Raw genomic sequence first — 15576 nt, 5'->3', positions numbered from 1 at the left:
GTCTGCCTTCGGCTCAGGTCATGATCCCAGGGTCCTGGGATCGAGTCCCGCATCGGGCTCCCTGCTCCTTGGGAGCCTGCTTCTCTGCTTCTCTCTCTCTCTCATGAATAAATAAATAAAATCTTAAAAAAAAAAACAAAAAACTGTCCAGAGTCCCTTTGGTACTTAAACTGCTAATTGAAGACTTACATTTGCAAAGCCTCAGGTGGGCTTTCCTTAGCTAAAATTGAATCAGAAAGAGCAAGACCTAAAGACTTGATTAAAAACAGGAAACAAATTTTCCAAATAGAATATGGAATATATAACAATCTTCTTCTATAGAGGTGTTACAGTTGCCCCTGTATCTCATCTCAATTACATCCCTGTCTCTTAAAGCCAGGCTCAAAGCCAAATCTGAGAATCTTGTGCTTTAACCCGTCCTCACCTCGTGACTGCTCTTTATTGTAGCATTCAATCTGCTCTTTTGCCATTTTGTGGCTGACAGATTGCTTCATAAAATGTTCTTGTTATTTCATTGTGTGTTGTCTCCCCAAGCAGCTTATGTAAGTATGACTTTGGGGATCAGGTACTATGTCATATTTCTTTGGTAAACCCCTCAGATAGCTTGTGGAGTGCTTATGATCTCTCATGTATACATCCAGGAGAAGATCTATAATGGGGTGGGGTAACTCCTTAATTCTCAGAGAGTAAAAGTAAATGGACATTATTAGATTTTAACTCCTTCACTGCAAGGCTGGGTAATTTCAAGTAAATGGCCCTGATTGCAATGGTTAGAGAAGGGAACCTGACTTCAGTGTCTACTGAAGGAGGGGCCCCTTTGCTTGAAAAACTCTTTAATGAAAGAAAAATACGAGTGATATAATTCAGTTGACTTTTAATTAAACTCTGTAGCCCATACACTCTTCAGTTAGGTACCTGTCAAACCAGTTATGTGCCAAAGTGGAAGTAGAAATAGTTTTTCCTGCAAGGTTGGTGGTTTGCAAAAGCAGTGTTGATAGTAAAGCCAGGAAATAGGACATTCATGCTGGTGTAATTTCCAGATTGGACCCCAACTGCAAGAATCAGGAAAAAGAGAATTTTGATACAACAAAGGACTTAATGTGCTTGTAGTCTCCATTAGATTTACTATTTACTGGAAAAACACATATCAAAAATAGAGCATATGACTGTTTTTGATTCTTCTGTGAATAACCATCTCTTTAGAGACATAAAAAGAACTTTAGTACAGAGCCCCATGCACTCCTCCTAAAATAAAAATTTCCTTATTTCAAGAACTATTTATTTGAAACAAAAGCCAGTCTTTAGGGCTGAAAACTTTAGGAACAAGTAAGATTGTGTTTTTGCCAGTCAACACTTGGAAGGTGTGTATATAACACTGGCTGATGCTGAGCTTCCTCCCCTGAGTATGGTTCTCACTAGGGAAGTGGAGAGACTTGTTTGCCAGATGTTAGGAACTGAACATAGGCCTGTTCAGAATGGTAGCTTAAAACCATTTTTAAGGTTCTCACTGACGGAATATACCAGTGAGAGACTACAGAAGAAAGGAAATAACAATTTGTATGAATGCAAATAAAATAAAGGTTGGGAATCTACCTCCAGATCTCTAGATCTTGCCCAATTAGATTCATTCCACTTGCTTACTTTTCAAGTTCTTTATTTGGAACTGGCCAGCACTTTCACAATTCTCTTGGTACTTATAATTTTAGCAGCCTTGTATGTTCCAGAGCAGTGCCTTTCAAAGTCTTTTGACTGCAATCCACAGTAAGAAATACATTTTGCATAACCATTTAATATATGATATGTATGTCTGATGATTTCTACTTAAAAAATGCTGGTTATGACTCATTAATTTTATATCCCATTAATGGGTCAATACCTGCAGTAGAAAAAATGGCCTAAGATTCTGGTATTGCTGCATATATCACTAATCTAATTTTTTCATAGTGTTTCCTCCTTCTCTTCTAGATCTAGGAGCTCACGATGCTATTTCTTAACTTGTTGGAGCCATTACAGTTTTAACTTCTTTAAAACCTGGAGCATGTAAAGTGTTCCTAAGCCTGCCATGGTCTCATTTTCCTAGTACTTAAAGGTGTTTACTTTCTCTCTGGCACCCTCACTTTTCTCTTCCAAGGCCTCAGACCTTTCAGAATAAAGGATGAAGAGGAAACAGTTGAGAAAAAAATAAATGTTTTAAAATAATAACCCAGCTTCTGCTTATATATAGGAAATAATTGAAGTAGGACTTCTGTTCTTTTTGGAAACAAAGCTGGCTGAATTGCTGCAATGTAAACGTTATGGACTTTCTGAAATGGAACATAAGAAGTACAAACATGCTTTCAAGTGTGTTTAAGAAAATACAGAAGTTTCTTAAATCAGGTTGTATTTATTAAAAGCAGAGTACAAAATACCTTGGGATTCAAAGGTTGCCTCTTACAATGTTTATTCCCTAACAGATTCTAAATAAAACAGTTAATCATTTCAAGGGAGGTAACAAAAGTTTTAAGAATTATACATCTGGTTGCAGACTGAGTTTATTCAAGCTCTGAGACCTCAATTTGTTCCTCCAAGTTTTCAACCATTAATAGCCCAAAACGATTGCTTCCCTCATACAAGCATCTAGTGTCTGAGGTGGTTCCCACTCTGTTTTTTGACCAGCTGGTACTGTGTTTCTTTTGCCTTCTTTTTTTTGAATTTGATTTACCCTTTGGTAGGAATAATTCAGCAGGGGCATATGACCTTGTGGCATTGAACAGATGTTCATATAGTTGCTTTGCCTCAGGGCACATGCTCAGGAGACTTTCTACAGAAGTTGACGTTAGCAGTTGTTGGCATAGTCCATGCACCAGGCTTCCACTATAGAGTCTGTTCAACGGGAGAGAAAAGTGTGTTGGTAAAGCATAGGTTCGGTGCAGAGACAACGGTCATTAACATTGGCTTCAACAAATGCAGCTAAACATTGAGAATGCTTCTTGCTTCTATAAAATTATTATTAAAATTACTTAAAACCTGTTCCTTGAAGGAAGGAATGGAGCTGTTATTAAAAACTTGGCTGATGATATTTAAAAACTTTATTATCAAAAAATGATAGATGCTTGCTAGTTCTGCAACCAGCCAAAAGTTGAGCAGGCCTCTTAACACTTCAAAGAAAAGGAATTAAAAATGTCCGATACACCAAATAGGCCATCTGTTGAAATATGAGAAAATTTAGTGGCATCATTTGCAAGTTCACTGATTGACCTGCACTGAGAACCTACTTCAGAAATATAAGATGGGATTAAATGGAAGCCACAAATTTTATAACTTAATGTCAGAGTTGATCAACTGGTGCCTTTGCAACTGATACAGAACCATCATTTAATCAGTGTAAGATCATCATTTAATAAGCTCTAGTAATGCTGAGATACAAGAAGAGTCCTGCTGAAATCATGAAGAGAACTGTTTGGTCTTTTTTCTCTGTTCTGTTGTAAAGGGATCTGTGGTAGCTAGACAGGATCCAGTCAAGAATGACCTAAATTATTTAAGGAAAGGCATAAAGAATCCATAGGTCAAAGGCCAATTAATCTTACTGGTGGTAGGTTCTAGGGTTAGCTCAGATATTAGGCCCAGGGACGTATTAACAATATTTACTGCTTAGGAAGCTTTATACCTTAAAACATTTAAAGTCACACCAGCATATTTTATATGCTTCAATTCATGTATCACTCATTTACTTGACAAATATTTGAGTACTTACTATATGTTAGGCCCTGGGGCTACAAAAGTAAATAAAACAGCTAAGTCCCTGTCCTCACAGAGCTTACATTCAAGTGGGGAGAGACAAAGCATATCTATAATCTCAGCTCCATTCGCTAACTCCCCTTTATCTTCCTCCCTCTGGATTTCCTGGATGGACAATCACCAGGATGTCCCAATCCACTGAATGTAGCACTTTTTCACTGGCCCACACTCTACTGCTATCTTTCTTATCCAGCTTCAACTCCATAGTCCAACATAATCACTTCCTGGCAACAGGCTGCCTCTCCCTTCTTCATACTTACCTGGCAAAACAAAAACCCTAGATAAAGTTCACTGAAGCATCTAATAGTCATCTCACTAGAATAAGCTCCATGACAACAGAAATTTAAAAATGTTCACTACACTCTAGCACAGAGTAGGCATTTAATAAATATTTGAGTATGTGAACAGTATGCCAAGTGGTAAGAAATGGAATTTACAAAAATCCAAGAGAGTAATAGGACTAGAGTGACTGGAAGTAGAGAATAATATTCTAGAAGGGTAATCAGAAAAAGCCTTAATAAAGTGGTATTTGAATAAAGACCTGAGAGAAATGAAGGAATGAGTTATATCCTACCAACTGCCTCTTTTTTTACTTTAAGGGGCTGGCTTTTTAATCTTTGATCTAATCATGGAAACTTTTTGGGAGTATGGAAAACATTAGTATTTCTCCTGTTTCTAGCTCTTCAGCTATAATAGTGATCCAAGACCAATTATACTAAGATTAATTTTTTAAACATAACTTAATGTGCTTTAAGTATAAATAAAAGTATTTACTTCTGTGTGCAGCCATCTGAACTAGTTTCCCGTGGTGCTTACCGAGTTAGGTCTGGTTCCGGGAGAGGAGTGGACAGCAGCTGATTGAGATACATCCCCATCTGCAGACAGCACTGCCACTGACAGAAGATGTGAGCTGTGTCTAAGTCCAGTCTCGTGCCCGGCCGCGTCTGCTCCTTCACTCTTTGGAATTCTTCATACAGCATCCTAGCACCATCTTCCCGCAGATCTTCCTTATCTAGACAAAGAAACAACCCAAGGGCAGTATTTCCAAAAACACTGTATAGCTTGTAATTTTCTCTCTATATATAGGACTTTGAATTCCCTAAAGAAAAAAAATTAGTTTAAATAACCAAAATGCTTTTCTCTTCTGGCTCTTTACTATTTTAATGTCAATGTGAAAGCCTTGCTGTGTAAATTGAAATATTTATACTGAAATGCCTTTTTAATGACAACCTCTTAACTTTATTCAACTCCAAAGTACTTATTTTTTTTCCTTAAAATAATATCTCTTCCACTGGTTTACTACCTGACGTTAAACACATCTGCATCTGAACTCTCCAAACCTTAAATCTGTCTCTCTGAAAAATACAAATTACTATTAAATATCATTCTCTTCACTGTTCTCGTTCACTAAGTTTCCTTCCATGGAGTCCCCTATTCTATAGTGCACTTAACACAGCCTCTGTGTTCAAAGCACACTTTAACTTCTGCTTTGTGGGAGGAAAACAAAAGCATGACTCAAGGAGAATATGGTCAGTCATCTACTTCACACATAGAGGATAAGAGGCAAGAAGCTACACACCCTAGGAAACGAAGAGTGCTGCGTGCGTTCAACTGTAAGCTTCTGCACGTTTGCTTGTGCAGGGGCATACAAAATGATACTGGACCCAACTGGAAAGTAAGAAAAAGGAGGCCCACCTTTTACCAATTAGCGAGCAGCAAGGCACTGAGCCTGCCTGGGTGCGGGGTCCACAATTCCTAAAAGAAAAGAAACAGACCCTTGACATGCCCCTTCTGTTGGACTCAGGTAAAAACTTCCCAGGCTTGTGCCCTGAGAATGTTCTTAAACTACAGTTATTATTCAATGAGAGAAAACTTAATAGTGGGCCTTAACTTGTTTGGCATTAAGTTGGCTGTCCTAGAACAATAGTGCCTTCTGACAACTACTCTCACACTTGGGGGTCCTGGAATCTAGACTAGTTCACTCTCATTTAACTTATTTTAAAAAGTAAACTCCAGAGCAGCACTATCCACCAGAACTTTCAGCAGTGATGGAAATGTTCTGTATCTGTGCTGTCCAATTCAGCCTCTAGCCATATGTGGCTACTGAGCACTTGAAACGTGCCTGGTGTCAAGGAGAAGCTGAAGTTTTAATTTAAATAGCCACACGTTACTAGCAGCCATTACATTAGATATTAGCACTGTTTTGGAGTGTGACAATGATTATACATGTTTAGATAAAGTGTTAAAGCATTCATAATCTTTTAAAGGGAGTAATTCCACTAGAGAATTGAAGTGCTCCAATGCATCCTCATTTATTTCACCTGATACTTGAATGCAGCTGAAACTGCCTTAAAGTGTATTTCTATTATAGAAAGAAAAGTTATTATTTCTACCATCACTAACACACTAATTGAAACTTACAGTGGAGAAAGTAAAAAAAAAAAAAAAAGCATGAATGTTTATTATGGTTGTAGGTATTCAGAAGTTTCACCAATGGACAATTTTAAATCGGTTTCTAGTGATGATGTTGCCACTCTATTGATAGGGCCAGTGTACACGGAATACAGAATATAACTGGCACATTATACATTCACACTTCATAGATTAAAGCATTAGGTGCCACAGAGGAGGTGGGATTAGGCAGTATCAGCACATCTTCACTGCTGTGCTGTTGTAGTCAAGCTCTACAGCACAGAGCCTGGCACACAGAAGTGCTCAAAAACATCTGCCAATGAATGAGTGCTATTTGAGTGCCTCTTCCTAAGTTCTGGATATAACTGATGGGAGTAAATAATCCAGAATATTTTTTTTCATTTCTTTAAACTTGATTATATGCAAGTAACATGCAAATATATACTCCTGGAATTTCCAGATACCTACCAGGGCTGGTTATCATGGCATGCAAGGGCCCCATCAGCATCCCTAGCAGTAAGGCCTGCAGGTGATGTAGCTTTGCCTTGGACTCTGTGTGCTGCAACCAGTAGCAACTGACAGAAATGGGCAGCTTCAGTGAAGAAGGGATTGATTCCAGGATGGTCCGTTTCACCTTCAGGGTGTCTAACAGAAGTATCTGCCGTTTGGCCAGGGACAGCTGAAAATACATACCAAACATCCTCCAAGTTACTCTGGGGAATGTCTGTTTTGTTGTTTTTGTTTTTTTCCCCCCTAGTATGAAGAGAATTTAATGCAAATGAATTGCTCTGTCAGTTTATCATCTTCCTGTGGAAAGAAATCAGCCACATTCAAAGCATTTAAAAACTGGGTGCTTAATAAATATGGTTGAATGGATATATTGTCTACCCTCACTACACAGTCCTTGCTCATGTCATTCCATCCTCCATGTAGGCTGGTGAACATCTTCAGTGGATATATCACTTGGGAAGCTTGTTAAAAAATTCAGTCCTCAGGTCCCACCCCCTAAATTTTGATTCAGTAAATAGGCAAGGAACCCAGGAATCTGAATTTTAACTATTCTGCTTTGAGAAACAAAGATCTATACTTAACCCTACTCTTACTTGCCAGTGAATATTGAGGCCCCACCTTCTTCATGGTACCATTACCGATCACCTCTAGAAGGCAAACTTAAGATTATATGCATATCATACAATCTTCTGTTTGTTTGGGTCCTGTCTCATGTCCCTACCCAGGTCAATGTTTTATTATCTTTTTCTTTTCCCACACAGATTGTTCCAGGGTAGTTGCTTGTAGGTGAGAGAGATATTCAAGGGAGATGGTAATATTTAAGGACTACCTCACTGTGCTTGCAATAACACACCACACTCACTTTTAATCCATGCTTTAGAGTGCACTTCAAATAAAAGTTAACAGCTATGAGGGTTTCAGGCTTCTTGAAATAACTTTATCTTAATGAATCTTAAGAACCGTAAGGGACCTTTTAGATCACACACTTCTACAAATAAGGAAATTAGGACCATTAAAAGGACACCTTCAGAAGAACTTTATGATCAAACTTTGAGAGAAAAAGAGTTGTATTCCTAGTGTCTACATGCAGCCAGAAAATGATTTCTTTCTTAACTTTTCTGAAAGGATGAAACAATTGCTCAGCATCTAAAACCTAGTTTGTAGTCAATCATTGTGTTGACAGCTGGGAATGGACATGTTAACCTGAAATAAAACACATCAAAACAAAATAGTTTCATCACTGATGCATGACAGTATTAGACAATTATTTATAAACACTGGTTTTAAAATTTTGATACTGATAAGCTTTTTAAAATTAGAAATATGCAAAATGCTTTACAGTATAATCAATCACTCCTATGAGAAGTAGCAATTAACTACTTAAATTTAGAGTAAAACAAAAACTATGATCTCAACTGGTAGGAAAGCACAGCAAGTAAAGCTAAACATGAATTATTTTCTGATATACAATGCTTTAATTATTGGATTATCTAGCCAAGTTACAACTTTTATGAACAAAGTGGAGTTTGGGCTTTGACTTTAGAGGTGTTCTGTCTCTCACTAACTGTACAGCACTGGGCAAGTTTCTGAGCTTTTGTACAGTCAGTCTGATTATCTGTAAATGGGCTTATAATGAATTAGACAAGATTTTTCATGAAATCCACCAGTTCTCAGCCCCTTCCAAAAGAGGAACTGCTCTGCTCAGAGCTCTTAAATCTGGTTAGGTTTTATCCCACGTGACAACTCCTTTCCCTTACCCGGAGGTGAAGGAAAGCACAAACGTGTAGAAGAAAACCCCACAGAGAAACAAGAGACACCCAGAGAGAGGCTGGTCTTGGCACTGTCTTACTCCCAAAGAATAATCCACTTCCATCTCTCCTTATGATTAACCTCTCCTTGGTTAACTTGAGCGGAGCTCTATCCACTGCAACTAAGATACCAAAATGGAAACCCTACCCTATGTGGTTACTGTGGGAATTAAATAAATATAAAGTTTCTATTACAACAGCTGGCACAAGGCAGATCAAGTATTATTACTACCTCCAAGTGAACAGATAACTATCACAAAATTTGTTTGTATACCTGCATTTGTCTTTGGAATCACATTTGCGCCTGATACCATTTAGAATTATCATGGGCTAATTAGAGTTAGCAACACTGAGCTAAATACAGAATTGATGAGTTTATGTCTAGGGAAAACTGAAAGATCTCACCACACAGTAAACTAGAATTTCACACTATTTTGAATACAGGTAAGTGATGAGAACACTTGTCATCTCCGCTTAGCAAGGAGTATAATCAGCATGCTACACTCACTGACTCAACTGGATTTTTATATGGGGGGAAAACGTGTCCTGATCCCTATGTCACACCATACACAAAAAATCAGTTGTAGATAGACCACAGATCTAAATATGAAAGGCAAAAAAAACTCATGACCTTGAAGTAGGCAGTAATTTTCTAAGTAGGTCCCAGAAAATGATAATCATAAATAATAAAAAAATTGGACTATATTAAAAACTTGTTCATCAAAACATACTAGAGTGAAAAGAACCTACAGAATGTGAGTCTGTTCAGATGTCATTTGACAAAGGACCCATATATAGAAATAAAAAGCCAACAGAAAAATGGGCAAAAGACTGAAAAAATTATATAACAATATCCAAATGGCCAATGGACACATAAAAGGTGCTCAAATAAGTCATCGGAGAAATGCAAATTAACACCCACCAAACTGGCTAAAATGACGCCACTATACAAACAGAACAGCTAAAAAAATTTTTAAAGGATAAAAAAGTGTCAGGAAGGGAGTAAATTAAGAGGAACCCTCATAAGCTGCTGGTGGGATTAATTGGCTAAACCACCTTGCAAGACCATTGGCCATGTATCTTATAAACTGAACAGACGCATATCTTCTGACCTGCCACTCCTAGTGGTATATGCAATAGAAATGTGTCCATATTTTCAATAAATGATGTGCACCAGAATGTTCATAGCACTATTCATAATTGCCCAAACTGCAAACTACCCACATGCCCAACACCTGGAAAATGGGTAAGTCAACTGTGGTGTATTCCCACACAGCAATGAGATATAAATGATCTACAGCTTCTCACAGTGATGTGAATCTCACAAACATGCTGAATAAAAGAAGACAGATGAGAGAACTCATATGATCCCATTTTTATAAGATATAAAAAGTTAAAACTATTCAATGTTATTACAGGTCTGGATAGTGATTACAGGAGGTGGGAGAGGGGATGCTTGAACCAGGCATTAGGAAAAGCTGTTGGGGTGCTGATAATGTGTCTTCATCTGGGTGTTTTTTACATGGAAGTGTCGAGTTGGTGAAAATCCATCAAGCTGTACAATCGTCTGTGTACTTTGCTATGTACATACTCAGGGAGGGATGAATTGCAGAGAGGCAAGGGGAAACTTTTAGGAGTGATGCATACATTCATTATTTTAATTGCAAGATGGATTCACAAATGTAAACATAAACTCATCAAAACGCACACTTTAAATATGGGCACTTCCACTGTACATCATTTCTCGATAAAGCCATAAACTTTTTTTTTTTAAGATTTTATTTGCCAGAGATATACTGAGAGAGGGAACACAAGCAGGGGGAGTGGGAGAGGGAGAAGCAGGCTTCCCACGGAGCAGGGAGCCCGGTGAGGGGCTCGATCCCAGGACCCTGGGATCATGACCTAAGCCGAAGGCAGATGCTTAACTACTGAGCCACCCAGGCGCCTGTATAAAAAGTTTGAAAAACTCTCCAACACAGCACCATTTATGTTGTGAGGAGAAATAATTTTAACAAAATACCATCATTTAGAATGTTGCTAATTTCAATTTTATTGGTATGGGTAAAGTTTTAATCCCTCTGTTTGGAATTTGACCTATGCTCAACTTTCTACTTCTGTAACCCTGGAAACGTGATAAAGTTAGTTGTTTTACTTAGCATGGTAATAATGACTCTTGTAAAACTGCATCTAGATTTGAACTATAAATGAACTGTAAACACCAGATGGGGATATCATATCATAGGGCTTCATTGAGCACAGTGACCTATAATTAGGCATGGCCCTGCAGGGAGCCTGGAAGCTATGTTTATGGAATTGTTACAAAAAAAGGAGGGGGAAGGAGGCCAGTGAGACCTTTTCTTTCTTTAACTGAGATATAATTCACATGTTATAAATTCACCCTTTTATTTTAATTTTAATTTTTTTATGGTCAGTTAGCCACTGTATAGTACATCATTAGTTTTTGATGTAGCGTTCAGTGATTCATTAGTTGCATATAACACCCAGTGCTCATCACAACACTGTGATATACCCTGTTAATACCCATTACCCTGTTAACCCCATCTCCCCAACCCCGTCCTCTGAAACCCTAAACTGATTTTAGTGTTATTTATAAGCTTGTGCAACCATCACTAATTCCAGAACATTTCAGCACCCCCCAAAAGAAACACTGTTCCCATTAGCAGTCATTCCTCATTGCTAAAGAGGCACTGATACCCACCTGATGTGGATCTCATTTCCTCCTGCCTGAGCTGGCACTAGTGGGAAGATCAAAGAATTTAGTCCCTAGCCAACAGAGTAAGCCAGCTATTGGCATTACTACATTTTCGGCTGGATAATGCTTGTTCTTGGGGGAGCTGTCCGGTGCATTTTAAGATGTTCAGCAGCATGCTCGGCCCCTCCCTCCCCCAACCACCTAAGTAGTGATAATCGAAAGTGTCTCCAGACATTGCCAAATGTCCCCTGTGGGAGGTAGGGGGACAAATCATCCCAGTGGAGAACCATTGGTGGAAACCGTTGCAAAAACTTCCACAAGAAAGAAAATCCTGATTCAAACTGCTGGGAAGCTACGGCTGCTGTCCTACATGCTTGAGTAGACCTACCAGGAATGGTCTATGAGAGTCTCATGAATCTGAATATTAGTTGAATTTAAGAAAACTCTCAATAGGCACTGCAATTGGTGTTTATCTGCATTTAATTTGTAAATTTAATTGTGTTAGCATAAGCAGTTTCATATTTATAATTTTTCTGAGAGAGAGAGTGAGCCCAAGCAAGGATGTGAGCAGGGAGGGGCAGAGAGAGAATCTTGAGCAGGTTCCATAGCCAGCGCAGAGCCCTTCTCGGGGCTCGATCTCAGGACCCTGAGATCATGACTGGAGCTGAAATCAAGAGTCAGATGCTTAACTGACTGAGTCACCTAGGTGCCCCTCTATTTATAATTTTTTTTTTTTTTTTTTAGATTTTATTTATTTGACAGAGAGAAACATAGCGAGAGAGGGAACACAAGCAGGGGGAGCGGGAGAGGGAGAAGCAGGCTTCCCGCCGAGCAGGGAGCCCGATGTGGGGCTTGATCCCAGGACCCTGGGATCATGACCTGAGCCGAAGGCAGACGCTTAACGACTGAGCCACCCAGGTGCCCCTCTATTTATAATTTTTAATATATTTATGTAATATTACAAACAATATTAACACTGGGATCCATAAATTATTTTTTACCTTGAAAAGTGGATTGGTTTGAGTGTTACTCAGGTTTAAACAACACTGAGTTAGGCTAAGAATCATAATTTCAATATCAAACTAATCATCATAATGCTGTAAACCTAAAGCCTAAGAAAAAGATCCTCACCGATAAAATGAAAAATTAGACCCAAGCATTAGTATTAATCTTGTTAATTGAAATCTGATGCAGTCTAAGATATTCATTATGCCTATGATCAATATCTTCAAGGCACACTTCTTTTTGCAGCTCAGAATTTTTCCTTTTTTTCTAAAGGCACATGACCCCAATTTATTAACAGCTAGTATCAACAGAGTAGTAGTAATAACTGCAAAATAACACAGACTACTGAAGTAGACTGGAAATGGCAGATCTGGGGCTAAAAACCTGGGTTTGACTGCAACTCTCTGGCTGACATATCACACAGTAACCTACTTTGAGTCCTAGTTTTCTCAGCTATGAAATGGGGGGACTAGAACAACCAACCTCATTTGGTTACATTAAGAGAGATAATATGCATGAAAGCACTTTTTAACCTGTAAGATGCTTTACAAAAATTAGATTAGTGTTACACTTACCTCAGTCAATTTGCTTAAGTCAGAATGATCCTTGGACAGTTCTACTGCATTAACAATCGATGTTTTGATATTTTTATTAATCCTTTCCATTTCGCTGAAAGCTAGAGGCTGAGAAGGCAATGCATTCCAGGACATATTTTCCAGATGTGGAGAGGCATTCAAAAGAAGCCCATAGATGATTTGCCGGATGGGCAGAGATACTCTGTGGGCATTTGGTTGCTGCATATTTTCCACCTGTGTGTGAAGAATGGTCCTTCTTAGCACCAAAGCATCGCTGATGAAAGGAGATAGCTGGCCTTTGGCCAAAGCCACTAATACCCATTCTGGTAAATCCAGATTCAAGGCGGCTGGACAGGCGTAAGTACCATACTGGAAAAAGTCCTGCAGCTTCACCTGAGATTGCTTGTATTCTTCCATGGAACAGCAGAGAATTTCCTTAACATTTTCACGATCCTTTTTGGGGAGATATTCCAGAACATTATCCAGTGCTTCAGTAGGGTCGGCAAAATGAGATAACCAATTCAGAAGTCCCCAAACTCGGTGATGTCTCCTCCCCTTAGAACTGGTAGCTCCAAGAGGAAGACGTACTTTACTTAAGAATGTCTCTATGATGGGCAGATTAATATGATCATTTCCACATAGCACCGCAAAGAGAGGCAGTAGGGCTTTATTCATATTGCTGAAATGATGGCAGAGTGCATCAAGGGAAAAGCACTTGGCAGGGATATAGCAGTCTTGTGTGCCTTTGGCAGTGTTCACATTTCTCCACTGAAAGCTATTCAATGGGCAAAACCCAGTTTTTAGGTCAAAGATGCAAAAGTCACTATCTGATGATAACACAGGGCAATTCCAATGATTAGCCAATGTCATAATGTCCCGATCTGCTTCTGAAAAGCATTGGACAAAACACACCTGTAGCTTGACCAAAACCTGTATGAACACTTCCCGGATGAGTAAAGGACACACATACCCACCCCCACCAACAGAAAGGGAATGAGCCATCTGGATCTTCTCTCTAGCTCGATCCTTTAAAGTTTTAAGCTTTTTATCAGAAATGTCACATCCTCCATCTAATACAACATATGGACAGATATTACAAGCAAACAGTGATTCAAAGAATTTTTGTGCAACATCTGCAAAAGAATCATAGTCCCCTCCATACCGAAGTTCCAAGTTTGAGTTGAAGCAAAGCCGATGGAAGAGAGCATAGCCATCAATGACAATTTTTGTGTCTCGCAACTTCAAATCAGTGAAGAACTCATTACTATGATCTTCCACAAAACTCATTAGTCCTCGAATACCCATGATGACTATCTGAAGAACTGCCTGTTTAGAACAACAAAACACACTTTCAATTGATGCTGTTTACTGTGGACCAAGTCATCATTTCCAGCACCACAAACCCAACAGCAAATATTATGAACAGCTCTTTAAACAGAACATACTAGGTGTTAGCATCTCAATTCTTACCTAGGTGCTCAAGCAGCTCTCCCCATGTGTAACAAGGCACAAATGCAATGGTTTCATGGAGTTTAATCTCTGGATAGGGATGGAGGCTGTTGGTTCTAAAAGAAAATCAGCTGAAGTCCATTACTGACATACTAATAGAGACTACTGTGGACTCTGATATTGAAATAGGTAACGGTCACCATCTTGCAACACAGAATATTTGTGTAGGGCCAAAATAAAAAGTCCTAAGCTATAAAAATGATACCCTCCTCAGTCTCATAATTAATAAATCAGAGAGCACTGGGCTTCAGTTAACGAAAGTGTATAGGGTCAATGATATGGATCCAGTTTTTCTTTATTGACAATCAGAGTCTGGGAATTTCCTTTAGGCCTTGGCTTGTGTTAGGTCCCATCTTAATTGGCACAGTTTTGAGTAAGGAAAATTACTGCTTCATAAGCATGCAGGAGCTTACTCTCCAGTTTCACCCTAACCAGAGGCTCTTTCCATTTTCTTGTCTTTGCATATCTGGTTCAGTATCAAGAGTATAGTTCCTTATCTGGCTAACTTAAGTCACAGGATGTGTGTTACTACTTTTCCGTTGGCCTCACACTCCAGTATGGCTCAGCATGGCACTGTATTTAAAACCATGAGATTTTGTCAATCATGGATTTCTTTTGCATTAACTTTAATTTTTAAATATATTGCATTAAAATATATTTATCTTGATTACAAACTTTTGGGGTACCTTCTTGCATTTTGCGCCCAACTCATTTCACCCTAATTTTAGCCCAACCCTCAGCACCTTATCCGGCATAGCAATTATTTATGTCTTGTAAAGCTTATGCGAACAGAGGCCATGTCAACTCATCCTAAACCAATTACAGGACCTTGCAACAACAGTTGTTGAACAAATGCGAGCTGGTTAGGAGAAAGGCGCACAAAAGGTCTGATGTTAGTCGTCAAACACAGGCCTTCATACATCACGCCACCACAACCCTTACAACTCGCTACCCGGACCAGCAGCAGAGCCCACCTGCATCTTCCTCCCAGAGCACCAGCCCTTCCATTAAAAGACTGCGGGAGCCACTGCTGGAAACGCCCGCACGTGAGAGAGACTCCAACCTCAAGAGCGGGAACCGGAAGTCTCCGGGTATGACGTCACTGGGAAGCTCAGTTCCATGAAGCCAGTGGTGCCAGACTGCGCCGGGGGCAGGTGCTCCCGGGCCTGGAGGCGCGAGGTCTATAAAGGAGGACCGGGAAGTAAGCTCCGAAATGGCGGCTGTCAGGTTAGGAAAGCCAAGCCGCTCGGGCCTGATCGTCTTTCCC

The 15576-nt window shown here is 39.3% G+C and overlaps 2 protein-coding genes across 6 annotated transcripts in view; one reads left to right on the top strand and one right to left on the bottom strand.

Moving 5' to 3' along the window:
- The window catches only part of ATP2C1 (ATPase secretory pathway Ca2+ transporting 1), a 165692-nt gene extending 160521 nt beyond the window's left edge, over positions 1-5171 (top strand). For 3 of the 4 annotated variants that reach the window (XM_088026210.1, XM_088026223.1, XM_088026216.1), the window contains one exon: positions 4602-5171. In XM_088026210.1, the coding sequence (XP_087882336.1) occupies positions 4602-4697 (96 nt within the window). In that variant the 3' untranslated portion in view covers positions 4698-5171. Of the gene's footprint in view, positions 1-4563 lie in introns of all 4 variants that reach the window. The other variant, XM_028099279.2, reaches the window with a different exon arrangement.
- ASTE1 (asteroid structure-specific endonuclease 1) lies at positions 4706-15566 on the bottom strand. Of its 2 annotated transcripts, XM_088026226.1 has the most exons (5): positions 15284-15566; positions 12801-14126; positions 6658-6868; positions 5473-5532; positions 4706-4789 (listed from the first exon to the last, which is right to left on the bottom strand). In XM_088026226.1, exons 1-4 carry the CDS (start codon positions 15287-15289, stop codon positions 5483-5485), a joined length of 1593 nt encoding a protein of 530 aa, XP_087882352.1. In that variant the 5' UTR covers positions 15290-15566; the 3' UTR covers positions 4706-4789; positions 5473-5482. The 2 variants fall into 2 exon arrangements, with proteins under 2 accessions (XP_087882352.1, XP_087882353.1); XM_088026227.1 differs by lacking the exons at positions 4706-4789; positions 5473-5532; positions 6658-6868 and adding an exon at positions 6884-7902.
- Positions 15567-15576: the final 10 nt, after the last annotated feature.

The sequence above is a fragment of the Eumetopias jubatus genome, unplaced genomic scaffold (assembly GCF_037043125.1).
Source record: "Eumetopias jubatus isolate StellerSeaLion01/CBP00866 unplaced genomic scaffold, mEumJub1_p1.0 scaffold_1, whole genome shotgun sequence".
NCBI classification, from domain to species: domain Eukaryota; kingdom Metazoa; phylum Chordata; class Mammalia; order Carnivora; family Otariidae; genus Eumetopias; species Eumetopias jubatus.
The sequence above is the reverse complement of the archived record's forward strand: the minus strand, read 5'-3'. Positions and strand labels throughout refer to the sequence as shown.

Coding starts and splice junctions, on each gene's coding strand:
- ASTE1 (XM_088026226.1), bottom strand. Junction 6,869..12,800: donor ACTTAAGCAAATTGACTGAG/GTAAGTGTAACA, acceptor ATGTATTTTCAG/CTGTCCCTGGCCAAACGGCA. Junction 5,533..6,657: donor TGCCATGATAACCAGCCCTG/GTAGGTATCTGG, acceptor CTTTTCTTTTAG/GAATTGTGGACCCCGCACCC.